This window comes from Ascaphus truei, chromosome 15 (assembly GCF_040206685.1).
Source record: "Ascaphus truei isolate aAscTru1 chromosome 15, aAscTru1.hap1, whole genome shotgun sequence".
Lineage (NCBI taxonomy): Eukaryota > Metazoa > Chordata > Amphibia > Anura > Ascaphidae > Ascaphus > Ascaphus truei.
Genome location: NC_134497.1, coordinates 31,172,351 through 31,188,530, shown reverse-complemented (window position 1 = coordinate 31,188,530; position 16,180 = coordinate 31,172,351). Strand labels below are relative to the sequence as shown.

General features: G+C 41.7%; 1 protein-coding gene across 1 annotated transcript; it reads left to right on the top strand.

Annotated features, from left to right (window-relative positions):
• The first annotated feature begins 3,702 nt into the window (after positions 1 to 3,702).
• On the top strand, positions 3,703 to 13,066 carry LOC142466774 (uncharacterized). Its single transcript, XM_075572174.1, has 3 exons — positions 3,703 to 3,792; positions 7,378 to 7,567; positions 11,503 to 13,066. The coding sequence occupies exon 3, from the start codon at positions 11,610 to 11,612 to the stop codon at positions 12,834 to 12,836; it is 1,227 nt and encodes a 408-aa protein (XP_075428289.1). The 5' UTR covers positions 3,703 to 3,792; positions 7,378 to 7,567; positions 11,503 to 11,609; the 3' UTR covers positions 12,837 to 13,066.
• The last annotated feature ends 3,114 nt before the right edge of the window (positions 13,067 to 16,180 follow it).

The following is a 16,180-nucleotide window of genomic DNA, read 5'->3' as shown; positions in this document are numbered from 1 at the left end:
ACTGCTGTGAGAGTTGTGAGTGGGTGGTCTCTTTAGAGTCAGAGATTGCTGACCTGAACCTGGGACATTTGCAATCTTGAAAGGGGTTTAGAGCTCCCTGAGCAGGCCCTTGCTTCGACTAGTGGTGCAGATGGTGGCGCTGTTAGTGAGGAGCAGGTAGGTAGCTGGGTGACAGAAGAGGAAGCAGGGGCAATAGGGAGAGGCAGGTCGTTCCTGAGCTGACACATCCCAATAGATTTGCCATGTTCAGTGAAGATATTGAGAGTGTCGGGGCAGAAATGGCAAATCTGGGGGAGACTAATTCCTCTAGCAGCCAGGGAATAGTTCCTCCAGCACAGTGGGGACTCAGGATGCTCAGATACAAAGAAAGATTGTGGTGGTAGGGGACTCCATTATTAGGAAGGTAGCTAGGGCAATCTGTTGCCATGACCGCATGAACCAAACAGTTTGTTGTCTCCCGGGTGCTCGGGGTTCGTCACATTGCGGATCGGGTAGACAGATTGTTGGGGGGGGGGGGAGGGAGGGGCTGGGATTGACCCAGCGGTCTTGGTACACGTTGGCACCAATGACAAAGTTAGAGAAAGATGGAGGGTCCTAAAAATGATTACAAGGATCTAGGCCAAAAGCTTAAGGCAAGGACCTTGCGCTACTGCAGGGAGATAGTCAGGAATCAGGGAGGTTAATGCATGGCTAAGAAAGTGGTGCAGGAAGGAGGGTTTTGGATTTTAAGAGCATTGGGACTCCTTTTCTGAGAGGTGCCATCTATAGTCATTTGGTAACAGTGATCATAACATGGTCTCATTTGAAATAAATTATCAAAAAACAGATTACTTTGGTTCAACAAAGACCTTAAACTTTAGAAAGGCAGATTTTAATAAATTGAGGTCTAATCTACAAGTAATACACTGGGATAACGTTTTTGCAGGGAATAATGTAGAAGATAAATGAGCAGTCTTTAAAACATTGTTAGAAAAGCACACTTATCAGTGTATACCCTTGGGTAATAAGTATAAAAGAAATTAGTCAAAACCAATATGGCTAAATAAACAGGTAGTGGAGGAAATGGACAAGAAGAGGAAGGCGTTTATATTCTTTAAGTCAGAAGAGACGGAGACATTGTATCAGAATTATAAGGAATGCAACAAAAATTGCAAAAGGGCAATCAAATTAGCAAAAATGGATAATGAAAAAAGGATTGCAATAGAAAGTAAGGTCAACCCAAAAAAGTTCTTTAAGTACCTTAATAACAAAAAAATGAGAAAAGAAAATATAGGACCCTTTCAGTGTGACATGGGTAGGCAGATTATTGGAGATAAGGAAAAGGCAGAGGTATTAAACAAATTATTTGCCTCTGTGTTTACCAAGGAAGAATCAAGTTCAATAGTAGTGCCGCAGGAGGAAGCCACAACCTCCATATTAATGAACAATTGGTTAACTGAGGAAGAAGTTCATAAGCGACTTGAAAAAATTAAAGTAAATAAGGCACCTGGCCACGATGTCATACATCCAAGAGTTCTCAAGGGGTTAAGCTGAGTAATAGCCGAACCATTATATTTAAAATTCAAGGACTCCATTTCCACAGGCTCAGTACCACAAGATTGTCGTAAAGCAGATGTGATGCCTATATTTAAACATGGAATTACAGACCTGTAAGCCTTACTTCAATGGTGGGGAAACTACTTGAAGGTTTAATACGGGATAATATTCAGGAATACCTAATGGAAAACAAAATTATTAGTAATAGTCAGCATGGATTTATGAAGGATAGATCATGCCAAACTAACCTTATTTGTTTATTTGAGGAGGTAAGTAGGCATTTAGACCAGGGTAATGCAGTTGATGTGGTCTACTTAGATTTTGCAAAGGCTTTTGATACGGTTTCACACAAGAGGTTGGTGTACAAAATAAAGAAAATTGGACTCAGAAATAATATATGCACCTGGATTGAAAACTGGTTAAAGGACAGACAACAGAGGGTTTTCATAAATGGAACTATTTCAGGTTGGGCTAAAGTCGTGAGTGGAGTACGTCAGGGATCGGTACTGGAACCCCTGCTTTTTAACTTGTTTATTAATGACCTTGAGGTTGGGATCGAGAGCAAAGTCTCCATCTTTGCTGATGATACTAAAATGTGTAAGGTAATAGAATCAGAGCAGGATGTAATTTCTCTTCAGAAGGACTTGAAGAGACTGGAAACGTGGGCAGGTAAATGGCAGATGGGGTTTAATACAGATAAATGTAAGGTTATACATTTGGGATGCAAGAATAAAAAGGCGACTTACAAATTAAATGGGGATAAATTGGGGGAATCCTTGATGGAGAAGGATGTAGGAGTGCTTGTAGACAGTAGGCTTAGCAATAGTGCCCAAAGTCATGCAGTAGCAGCAAAGGCAAACAAGAACTTATCTTGCATTAAACGGGCAATGGATGGAAGGAAAGTATACATAATTATGCTCCTTTATGGAGAGGGAGTAGCTCAGTGAGTAAAGACACAGGCACTGAGTTTAAAGCAGGGAAGCCTGGTTCAATTCCTGGTGTCGGCTCCTTGTGACCTTGGGCAAGTCACTTTATCTCCCTGTGCCTCAGCCACAAAAAACATAGATTGTAAGTGCTACGGGGCAGGGACCTGTGCCTGCAAAATGTCTCTGTAAAGCGCGACGTAAAACTAGCAGCGCAATACAAGAACATGCTATTATTATTATTATTATTTACAAAGCATTAGTAAGACCACACCTTGAATATGGAGTACAAATTTGGGCACCAATCCTAAGAAAAGACATTATGGAACTAGAGAGAGTGCAGAGAAGAGCCACCAAATTAATAAAGGGGATGGACAAGCTAATTTATGAGGAGCGGATAGCTAAATTAGATTTATTTACATTAATAAACTATAGAGAAACCCCCGCTACTGCTTGCAATAGTGAATTGATAATGATGGCTGTAGGTGCTGATTGGGCAATATAAGAATGATAAACAATGGAGGAAAGATCCCCAGTAGAGCACTCATACACTATGTTGGGATGATGGTATAAATTTAAAACGAAACTTTATTAGAAACATAGTAAAACAATGGGGATTAAAATAGGATTAAACTCTGTATCACTACGCTTAATTTCCTAAGGGATATGATAGTCCCCAGGTAGGTAGTCGTTATTGAAGTGTTGCTTGAGTACACTAGCCCCCAGCCACCTTAAATAGGGAAGCCTGGGGGAAAGCTAGATTGAGGGATTATTGGACAGAAGTATAGGAGAATAGACTGTCATGGTAGGGACTTCCTGCAGTTCTGCTGTAGCCTACTGTGACTGTGTCATCAAATGAAAAGTACCTGGGAGGGCAGGCAGTGGAAGCAGTGCTACAGTACATATACATATATATAAATGTGTGTGTGTATGTGTGTGTGGTACAGTGCATCAGAATTAGTTCCAAAATCAGGCTGGCAGAGCACCCTATATCGGAGTGATATTACATATGCAAGCTCATATACAATTGGTAAATGAAGCAGCTTTACTGAAAGATATTAAGGACCAAAAGGAGTATACACATCTACATGCAGAAGAACTATATTTCCCTAGCACAGTGCCTGGGAAATGTTACTGTCTTGTTTCTAATCTACACAGCATGTGACACTTGATCCGTTTTGGAGTCTAAAAACTACAACTCCCATGATCCCCTTTGTGTGAGCATGCGCAGTAGGACACAGAGCTGTGACCCGGATGTAGTCAGTGTATCCACTTCAGGGAAAGAGACGATGAAGAAATAAAGCGGTGGAGGAAGCACACAGGAGCCTTTTCTGTAAGTAACTTACTTTGTATTCAAAGCATCAGAGCAGGTATATGCAAACACGTGGCGTTTCAGGACAGACACGTCCTCTCCTCAGACCATACACCTTACCGCAATAGTGACACTAAAAGTATATATACCCCTAGGGGTTACACAATCACCTCATACCCATCACCTGTGTTTACAGCCGGGCAGACACTGCAGCCTCAGTACTTCTGTCAGTTGAAGTCTGACGTAATCGCAGTTGATGACGTCACGTCGCCATGCAACCAGGAAAACCAATAACAAAATAGTCACACAGGGACAGCTCAGCACACTTACTGATCTGTGGAGAAGTCACATTGCATAAATTACACTTAATTACAGTAAATTGAAGCAACATGTACGCACTATATTGGGGCCATAAAGGATATTTAATGATTGGGAGCTGCCATGCTGATATTTTCTCTCTTAGATGATTTTTCTGCCAAAACGAAGGGGTTAAAGCTGAAAAGGAGAAAGTTAAAAGATGGTTCAATGTTTTGAGTTTAAAGTCAAAAGCAGTATTATTACACATTTATCTGGGCATAAGATAACAAGGCAAACAACAAACCATTAGGGATATATAGATTAAAACACATAACTCCTATTATAGATAGTGAAGACACAGAGGCACATAGGCTAGATCATAAGTGTTATCTAGTAGCTTATTAATAATAATTAAGTAGACTTAAGTGGGATAAACAGACTAGTAGAATCCATAGCAGTCGTGTTACAGAGTGACAGAGGTTTAAACCTGTGTCTCTGGTATATCCACCCGCATATATCTGGATTAATAGTAGAGGCTGACCTTACCCCAGGAACCAGTTTAGTTCAAGTCACAATACTTACTGCGACAGGGAGATTCTGCTGCTGGAGAAGCCCCATGTGACAGGACCAAGGCTCGGGAGCGAGCACACGTCAGTGGAACGCATATGAATATAAATATGTTCCACTGAGTGCATTACACAGTGATTTAGCGAACCCTCGAGTCGAATCTTCGCCGATTGATCACAGGAGAACGGCTCGATCGGCAACTTAGCTAATCACTTGTCAGTGTTTGCATTGCATTAATGCGTGTATTGAAGGGAAACCTATATTTTATTTATTTTTTGAAGGCAACTTGAACTGCTGGTGCTGCAACTTGAACCAGCGGCGGGAAAACATGAAATTACTTGGTGTACGTGACTTCCTTGAACAGGATGAAATCACCATTTAACCCTTTGGGTGCCCTTTTGATGTAGCTGCTATGTCACCCCATCTGCCCCCATGATGTAATAGCTACGTCATAGTAATCCTGCTGGTTTTCCTAGGGGAGATGACATTCGGTGCTCCTGTGCAGGGCAGGACGGATCTATCACTACGTGGGATAGAAGGGAGGGGGTCTCCCCGTCCGTTCTGTCATCAGTGAGGGAGCGATCACGTGACCCCTCCGTCACTCAAAGGGTTAAAATAACTTATTTATTTGTTTATTGTGAAAGAAATCCTGTTCTGTATTTCTCCAGGAACATTTATGTGTTTGACTAATCAGGACATTATAATTACTTTGTTTTCTAAGGAAGTGTTATTTTTTTTAATTTGCTAAGTGGGTTTTTTAACTTGACAATTCACTAAATTTAACCTATTAAATATGCCATTGTTCTTGGTTCATGTTCTTCCTAGGAGGGACTGCCCCTTTAAATACCATTTTCTTACTCTGCTTCAGTTTATATCAATCCTGAGATAACAAACCCATAAGAGTTTGTAGGAACAAACTTGGCACATCGCCAGGAAAAACGCTGCACCGCGGAAGTAATCAGCCAAAGAGGGTGAATTGAAAAGATGTCTTTACTAATGGCAATCACACTGTTATACTCCATTATTGAATTAGTATTATGCTGAGCGGTATGGTCTTCACAATTGCTTATTTCAGTTTAAATAAATCCTGAGATTAGAAACCAATAAGTGATTGTACAATCAGCCTTTTCTCCTTGCTAGCTATCCTAAGCACTCCTTTTCCTCTCACCCCACACAAGTCTTTCCCTGTCTTAGGAACGCAGGGCCACACTTTTCAAAGCCTTATTTAAGCAGAGGCAACTGTTGATATTATGGATAACTTTGGTTGCTGTCACCTACACTACTTTACATAGTTTACTGGGCAGCTAATGCCAAATCTATATTCTCCAGCCTATTACTCTGTGACCATTACCATCACTTATTGTCTTTCCAAATCCTTGCAAAACCTCCTGAAACTACTGAAGTTACAGAAATATTCATTTTATTTTTCCCCCAAACAGCTTGTCAAATTATTTCCCCTATATTTCCGCAAGAGAAGAGTTACCAGTCTCACGTAGATTCTCTTACTGTGTTTCTATTGCTGTTTGTGTTCTGTTTCCCCCTTCCTCCCACCACACCCTTTATTTTTCCTTATCCACTTTGCCTCTGATTGTTTACCAAACACTAGATTTACTAAAGTGCAATAGCCTCAATTGCACTTTAACAGCCACTCAAGTAAATGGCAATGAGCATGTGATCACAGCAGCTCTTTGCACCTCTCCCCTCACTCCTGTCTTCTTCTCATTGCTGCCCATATGTAGCCTTAGGCTGCGCTTATAGTGCCGACGTCGCGGCAAAACAAATGAATTGCCGCCGTTGCATGCGCTTATAGTAGATGCGACGGCTTCGTCGCGATCGCTTTAAGTCGTCAATTAGCTTTTTCCAGCGACCGCAGCGTGACGTCGCCTGTGATAGCGACGGCACTATAAGTTCAGCCTTAGGCTACGGCCCCAGTGGTCAGTGCTGCACACGCGTCTGACTGCATGGCGGTGCGTGCACAGGTAAAATCCGCCATCTGTGGTCTATGTGGAGTGATGGGATGCACATGGGGCGTGGCCATGACGGGGGAAGTTTCAAGCCCAAATCGACATTGTTACCTCATTAGACTGTCGCTCAAGGCTTTTTCTACACACGAAGTCCCCGCTATCCAACGTTTCACTTTACAACGAATGGCATATCCAATACTTTACAATGCAACCCTATGGGCTGTTTTTCGACGCCGGAATGCGTTATCTAACGCTCACCGACACCGATTATCATGGGGCTCACTTTACTACGGTTTCACTATCCAACGCTACTTACAGAACGGATTCCGTTGTATAATCGAGGACTGCCTGTAGTCTAGTTTCCAAATCAGTCCAGGGCATGTTATAAGCTCAGGTTGCTAATGGAACACATTCCTGCTACAACACCTTGTTACAGCAACCCCACTTTCTGTTTAGTCCCACCGGGAGAAAACTCACCTTTGTGTCACGTCTGTCATCTTGTCAGGGACTTTTTAATTACAACAGTGTTTTTATTTATTTTTTAAGTAATAAGAAAGTAGTCACTGGTGTGGCCTGTGACTCCCATTCCAATCAAAATGTGGGTACATACAAGTGAGCCATCGTATATACATTGCTCTCCATTAACTTCTGTTCACCTCAAAAACTGTAGAGAAGAAAGAAAAGACAAGTCACATTATTATCAACTTGTATGTTTTTTCAGCTCTTCCTTTATAAAATAGACATTACTTTGAGATCTCACCAACTGTCCCAATTTTAGATTTGTAAATTGTGGGAGAAATGAGGAAGAACAGAACCTTGTGGCGTTCCAGTACCAGAAGAAAATCTACTACAGAACCTGCACAGACCTCCCCCCACACACAGAGCTCCTGGTCTGGTATGGAGATGAATATGGGAAAGAGCTTGGTATCAAGGGGGTACGCTGTGGAAAAGTAACGCACCAGCACAAGGTAATCAGGAATATGTGTGTTACGTGGTTTTTACATCTCTATTGTCTTATTGCTGTTTGTTAAATTGCAAATAGTAATAGATCTGCATACACCATTACAGGGGAAAACACAAGAAAGGGAGAACCCGCTCTACCTATAATGACCACCGGTCATATGTACATACAGGCAGGCAGGTGCACTAGGGAGTACAATGGAAGGACAACAAATAGAAAACACCAATGGGGCAAAGACACTACCAAATGGATAAGCTTCTGTAGCGTGCACTCTTTGTCTGTAGTGGGAAAAGTACCCCTGCACAAGTTTATTAAGCAGATAAAGGCAAAAGTACTGGCCCTAAATGTATTGCATAATGATTGAGTTAAAAGATCTATTAGGTATGCATTAAAATATTCAGACCAGATTATAGTAAATATAGTGAGTACAATAAAAACATATATTAGGGGCAAATGCCTCAAGTAAGAGGTCACGCAAGCCAAAAAAAAGAAATTGGCTAGGGATAAAATATCCCAAAAGAACAAGCAGCAACCACGGGGGTCATATATACTATCCACAGCCCTATCAATGAGGCAGTGTGATCAAAATAACATTAACCCATTTCATGCCTGTGGTTACCAAGGTATACCGCAGGCACCAAAGGGGTTAATACTTTATTTTAAAAAAACATTACCTAACCCTGTTGACCCCGTTAGTGGCCAGTAAAGCATTGCCATTGTAGTCGCTAAGGTAATTAAGGGGTTAACCCCTCTCACCACCACTTCCCCCCGCCCCCCACAGGAAGCCTAACCACCCTCCCCAGAGCAACTACCATAATCACCCACATCCCCAACCTCCGCTCCATTTCTAGACTAATGCCCAATATCCCTATTAGACAAATGTGGTTTTAAATATTTAAAAAAGTCTATACACTGTGACATAGTCCAAAGATGTTAGGCAGCTTTCTGCCCCGTTTTAGGTCAGAAAGTGCAGGAATAGTTAAAAATGATCCATTCCACAGCTTCACATTAACTCAGACTGGTGGATGGAAAATCCAGACCACAGATTACAATGTGTCTAGTTCTCCCTCACCTGCTCTTCTAATCACATGCACAGGTATTTAGAGCAGAGAGGTTTGCATTTCAGTCTCTCTCCTTAGAGCCTGGGGGCTGGGGGTGTCGCTGCTCCCCTGCATCCAGTGTCGGGGTTGACGGCCCCTCCACGTATCACAGTACCAGAGGATTTGCCTGGACACCACGAACAGATAAGACAAAACAAATGGTTATTGCTGTTTCTAAAAGACTGTGCTGTATCTTGTGACCCTAAATGAGAGAGCATTGTTTTAAGCTGGGGAACCAGTTTAGTTGGCCAGCAGCTGTTAGAGAGACTGATTCTGATGTGTAGTTAGATCCCTGAAAGGGATAGGATTTTGCTTATATGATTTTGGTTTTATTTCTTGAAATAACAGTGTGGGAAATATTGTAACACTGAAATGTGTGAACTGCTGAATGAAAGTATCTGAGTACATCTAACCTTCACATGTTAAAGCTGCAGTACCTTACTTGGATGAAAATAAAGCAGGCAGAAGCCTGAGTTAAGCAGCATAATACTTTGCATGATCCTGTTTGTTGTATAATTAACCCTAGAATACTGTGTCGGGAAGAACCCAGACAGACGTCAGCACTACAAAAGAGGGGCGTTTGTCACAACACGTTTAAAACAAAAGAAAAAAGAACATTCAAAATTCATTTTACACATAAAACCATTGATTATCACTGTGGATAACTAGGCCCTCTCAATGGGGGGCCCAGATATCCATATTGGCGATAAATGGTAACCTAGTAATAAATACATCAACAATATTAAAATACATTAATAACCCCCCCTCGGTGGCTAACCGCTAAGGTAATGAAGGGAGTTGGTGGATGTACCATGTAATGAATGTCCTTTTTTGGGTGCTGAGATGTGACCTTAAAGGGAAGGAATCATATTCCTTTTTTTAAATCACATTGCATTATTTTGCATTGTTTTTGTGTTTGCATTGTCCCCACCACCATTATATATGTATATATGTTAAAATACAATAATTGTGACAGAGTGACGGTGTAAGAAATGTCGCCAAACACTTTAAGTGATCACTAATAATAGTGACAATACGTGCATAAATAGTGCAATTGTGAATATTGGTGCATATGTATATACAAACAAAATGTGATATCATTAAGGTTGTAACTCCCTGCTCAAACCCGCTGGTATGGTTTATTTGAACTTTCCCCAAATGTAGAAACTGTATCTTCACAATCCAGGGGGAGCATGAAAGGAGAAAAATCAACAATACAAAAATCTAAGTGCAGATGATAATTATATGTGAATAAATTCTTTCAAATCTTGGCTCTTCTGTGTGTCCTACTCACACGAATTACTTAGTAATTAGGGCAACATCTGTGAACTGTGATGAATATTTCTGGAATCAGGTAAGGATGTACTTCAATGCAGGACTCAGCAGGGGAGGGAGATGCAAAGAGAAAGGAATATATCCATAGCGCAAATCAGTATGATAAAAATAAATGTTTATAAAAAGACTTAAATATGCGCACTTACAATAAAGCACAGTAAAAACAGCAATTAACACTGCTATTGAGTGGACGAGGAGAACACCTCATGCTGTGGCTCACCACACCGCCTCCGTTTGGACACGCTGCTGTTTTCCCTGGGGATCTTCCGCGTTCAGCTGCCTTCCCTCCAAACACCTTCAAGGGCTCAGCTCCATCGCGGTCCCCAGGATAGCACGTAACTTCCGGATTAGGCTTCCGTCGGTACCAGCCCCCAGCACTGCATCTCCCCGCCTCTCAGCAAAGGTCAGGGCGGTCCACTCTTCGCATTTCGCCAAAGTGAATGAATGGCTTCCTGGGGAACGGCTTGCTTAGAGGCGGGGAGACGCAGTGCTGAGGGCGGGTACCAACGGAAGCCTAAACTGAAAGTAACGCGCTATACTGGAGACCGCGATGGAGCTGAGCCCTTGAAGGTGTTTGGAGGGAAGGCAGCTGAACGCGGAAGATCCCCAGGGAATACAGCAGCATGTCCAAACAGAGGCGGTGTGGTGAGCCACAGCATGAGGTGTTAATTGCTGTTTTTATTGTGCTTTATTGTAAGTGCACATTTTTGAGTCTTTTTATAAACATTTATTTTTATCATACTGATTTGCGCTATGGATATATTCTTTTCTCTTTGCATCTCCCTCCCCTGCTGAGTCCTGCATTGAAGTACATCCTTACCTGATTCCAGAAATATTCATCACAGTTCACAGATGTTGCCCTAATTACTAAGTAATTCGTGTGAGTAGGACACACAGAAGAGCAAAGATTTGAAAGACTTTATTCACATATAATTATCATCTGCACTTAGATTTTTGTATTGTTGTTTTTTCTCCTTTCATGCTCCCCCTGGATTGTGAAGATACAGAAAATACAATAAATGTGCATTTGGTTCCTGATTTAACAATGGAGATTTAGCAGAAAGTTGGGTCATCCTATAACTATTAGAGACCTGGTACATGGTGCGGTAACGGGAACACCTGGTGACAGATATGTGAGCTTCTAATGAGACACGTATTCTATTCATTGTACAAACATATTTTAATTATACCTTCACAACTGAAAATATCGACTTACTATCTATCAAAGGGTTTGAAAAGATTTCTGCCACTTTAATTGGTGTTTTGCAGTTGGTGAAATTTCCTTTTAAATCGTTAAATATTATGATCCACTTTAAATGTATGATCCACTACATCTACTCTCCCGACCCTAATGCTGCACATGTTGTGCTAAACCTTCATTTTTACAATGTACATCTACAGTTTACTTTCATCCTGAACTTTCTGTGATATCCCAACTTACCTCTCCTGCATGACCTTTTGTAAGACAGTTTGTGTACAGTAACAGTGACTTTTTTGTCTCGTCTAGTACAAAGACAAGCACCAATAATCCACCCATCCCAGCACTGCAAGGTTGCTTTTAGCAGTAAGGACTACCTCCTCAAACATCTGAAGGTCCAACACCCAAATGAGAATATGGAAAAGATGAGGACAGAACAATCTTGCAGCATTCCAATAAATATGACAGAAAATGCATCTTTCAACCAGTCAAGGCAATTAACAAACAATGTAACTGCGTCTCATTCCAAAATATATATATTAGCAGCTGCCACAGGAAAAGATCTTGGAGAAAGTGGGAAGAGTCTGACTTGGTTATCAGACGAGAACCTACAGAAGAGAACACAGACCGGGGAGAGACTGCATGTATGTGGGGAATGTGGGAAGGGATTTAGTGACTTATCCAGCCTGAACAGACACAAGAGCACACACACAGGGGAGAGACCGCATGTATGTGGGGAATGTGGGAAGGGATTTGGTCGGTTATCACATCTGGACAGACACAAGAGGACACACACAAGGGAGAGACCGCATGTATGTGGGGCATGTGGGAAGGGATTTAGTCGGTTATCACGTCTGGACACACACAAGATGACACACACAGGGGAGAGACCGCATGTATGTGGGGAATGTGGGAAGGGATTTAGTCGGTTATCACGTCTGGACACACACAAGATGACACACACAGGGGAGAGACCGCATGTATGTGGGGAATGTGGGAAGGGATTTATTCGGTTATCACAGCTGGACACACACAAGAGAACACACACAGGTGAGAGACCGCATGTATGTGGGGAATGTGGGAAGGGATTTAGTGACTTATCCAGCCTGAACAGACACAAGAGGACACACACAGGGGAGAGACCGCATGTATGTGGGGAATGTGGGAAGAGATTTATTCGGTTATCACATCTGGATACACACAAGAGAACACACACAGGGGAGAGACCGCATGTATGTGGGGAATGTGGGAAGGGATTTAGTCGGGTATCACATCTGGATACACACAAGAGAACACACACAGGGGAGAGACCGCATGTATGTGGGGAATGTGGGAAGCGATTTCGTTTCTTATCCAGCCTGAACACACACAAGATGATACACACAGGGGAGAGACCGCATGTATGTGAGGAATGCGGGAAGGGATTTAGGCGGTTATCACATCTGGACACACACAAGAGGACACACACAGGAGAGAGACCGCATGTATGTGTGGCATGTGGGAAGGGATTTAGTGACTTTTCCTGCTGTATCAGACACATGAGGTCACACACAATGGAGAGACCGCATGTATGTGGGGAATGTGGGAAGGGATTTAGTGACTTATCCAGACTGGACACACACAAGAGAACACACACAGGGTAGCGACCTTTCTCTAAAGCTAGACATGTTTAAGGATAAAAAAAAGTTATAACTTTTTAAATGCAGGTTATTTGTATCATACTTATTGTAGTTTTATGTAAGGAAAAATGTTGTTCTTAATGTTTTATATATTTCCTTTTTGTTGGATCTACCCTATTTCATCGATTCTAAGACATCATAAATTCTAAGACGCACCCTTGATTTAATAAAACAAATTGTGTGGTTGATTTGAAGTGCTGGTTGTTTAACTTGTACAGTTAGAAACAGGTGCAGTTTGAAAAAGGAAGCGGTCAAACATGGTATAGTATATTGAAGTACAGTTTACTGTTAGTACTTATAAACTTCATAGTTGCTAGAATGAGCAGGATTGAAAATGCCACTCAATGCACATCTTGCCACATGTATGTGCACTTGGAGCAGCTGTTTCAAGGAGCATACCGCTGTGAGAGTTGTGAGCGGGTGGTCTCTTTAGAGTCAGAGATTGCAAATGTCCCAGGTTCAGGTCAGCAATCTTGAAAGGGGTTTAGAGCTCCCTGAGCAGACCCTTGCTTCAACTAGTGGTGCAGATGGTGGCACTGTTAGTGAGGAGCAGGTAGGTAGCTGGGTGACAGAAGAAGAAGCAGGGGCAATAGGGAGAGGCAGGTCGTTCCTGAGCTGACACATCCCAATAGATTTGCCATGTTGAGTGAAGATATTGAGAGTGTCGGGGCAGAAATGGCAAATCTGGGGAGACTAATTCCTCTAGCAGCCAGGGAATAGTTCCTCCAGCACAGTGGGGACTCAGGATGCTCAGATACAAAGAAAAATTGTGGTGGTAGGGGACTCCATTATTAGGAAGGTAGCTAGGGCAATCTGTTGCCATGACCGCATGAACCGAACAGTTTGTTGTCTCCCGGGTGCTCGGGTTCGTCACATTGCGGATCGGGTAGACAGATTGTTGGGGGGGAGGGGAGGGCTGGGATTGACCCAGCGGTCTTGGTACACGTTGGCACCAATGACAAAGTTAGAGAAAGATGGAGGGTCCTAAAAATGATTACAAGGATCTAGGCCAAAAGCTTAAGGCAAGGACCTTGCGCTACTGCAGGGAGATAGTCAGGGATTAGGGAGGTTAATGCATGGCTAAGAAAGTGGTGCAGGAAGGAGGGTTTTGGATTTTAAGAGCATTGGGACTCCTTTTCTGAGAGGTGCCATCTATAGTCATTTGGGTAACAGTGATCATAACATGGTCTCATTTGAAATAAATTATCAAAAAACAGATTACTTTGGTTCAACAAAGACCTTAAACTTTAGAAAGACAGATTTTAATAAATTGAGGTCTAATCTAAAGTAATACACTGGGATTACGTTTTTGCAGGGAATAATGTAGAAGATAAATGAGCAGTCTTTAAAACATTGTTAGAAAAGCACACGTATCAGTGTATACCCTTGGGTAATAAGTATAAAAGAAATTAGTCAAAACCAATATGGCTAAATAAACAGGTAGTGGAGGAAATGGACAAGAAGAGGAAGGCGTTTAGATTCTTTAAGTCAGAAGAGACGGAGCCATTGTATCAGAATTATAAGGAATGCAACAAAAATTGCAAAAGGGCAATCAAATTAGCAAAAATGGATAATGAAAAAAGGATTGCAATAGAAAGTGAGGTCAACCCAAAAAAGTTCTTTAAGTACCTTAATATCAAAAAAATGAGAAAAGAAAATATAGGACCCTTTCAGTGTGACATGGGTAGGCAGATTATTGGAGATAAGGAAAAGGCAGAGGTATTAAACAAATTCTTTGCCTCTGTGTTTACCAAGGAAGAATCAAGTTCAATAGTAGTGCCGCAGGAGGAAGCCACAACCTCCATATTAATGAACAATTGGTTATCTGAGGAAGAAGTTCATAAGCGACTTGAAAAAATTAAAGTAAATAAGGCACCTGGCCACGATGGCATACATCCAAGAGTTCTCAAGGGGTTAAGCTGAGTAATAGCCGAAACATTATATTTAAAATTCAAGGACTCCATTTCCACAGGCTCAGTACCACAAGATTGTCGTAAAGCAGATGTGGTGCCTATATTTAAACATGGAATTACAGACCTGTAAGCCTTACTTCAATGGTGGGGAAACTACTTGAAGGTTTAATACGGGATAATATTCAGGAATACCTAATGGAAAACAAAATTATTAGTAATAGTCAGCATGGATTTATGAAGGATAGATCATGCCAAACTAACCTTATTTGTTTATTTGAGGAGGTGAGTAGGCATTTAGACCAGGGTAATGCAGTTGATGTGGTCTACTTAGATTTTGCAAAGGCTTTTGATATGGTTTCACACAAGAGGTTGGTGTACAAAATAAAGAAAATTGGACTCAGAAATAATATATGCACCTGGATTGAAAACTGGTTAAAGGACAGACAACAGAGGGTTTTCATAAATGGAACTATTTCAGGTTGGGCTAAAGTCGTGAGTGGAGTACGTCAGGGATCGGTACTGGAACCCCTGCTTTTTAACTTGTTTATTAATGACCTTGAGGTTGGGATCGAGAGCAAAGTCTCCATCTTTGCTGTTGATACTAAAATGTGTAAGGTACTGTAATAGAATCAGAGCAGGATGTAATTTCTCTTCAGAAGGACTTGAAGAGACTGGAAACGTGGGCAGGTAAATGGCAGATGGGGTTTAATACAGATAAATGTAAGGTTATACATTTGGGATGCAAGAATAAAAAGGCGACTTACAAATTAAATGGGGATAAATTGGGGGAATCCTTGATGGAGAAGGATGTAGGTGTGCTTGTAGACAGCAGGCTTAGCAATAGTGCCCAAAGTCATGCAGTAGCAGCAAAGGCAAACAAGATCTTATCTTGCATTAAACGGGCAATGGATGGAAGGGAAGTATACATAATTATGCTCCTTTATGGAGAGGGAGTAGCTCAGTGAGTAAAGACACAGGCACTGAGTTTAAAGCAGGGAAGCCTGGTTCAATTCCTGGTATCGGCTCCTTGTGACCTTGGGCAAGTCACTTTATCTCCCTGTTCCTCAGCCACAAAAAACATAGATTGTAAATTCTACGGGGCAGGGACCTGTGCCTGCAAAATGTCTCTGTAAAGCGCGACGTAAAACTAGCAGCGCTATACAAGAACATGATATTATTATTATTATTATTTACAAAGCATTAGTAAGACCACACCTTGAATATGGAGTACAAATTTGGGCACCAATCCTAAGAAAAGACATTATGGAACTAGAGAGAGTGCAGAGAAGAGCCACCAAATTAATAAAGGGGATGGACAAGCTAATTTATGAGGAGCGGCTAGCTAAATTAGATTTATTTACATTAATAAACTATAGAGAAACCCCCGCTACTGCT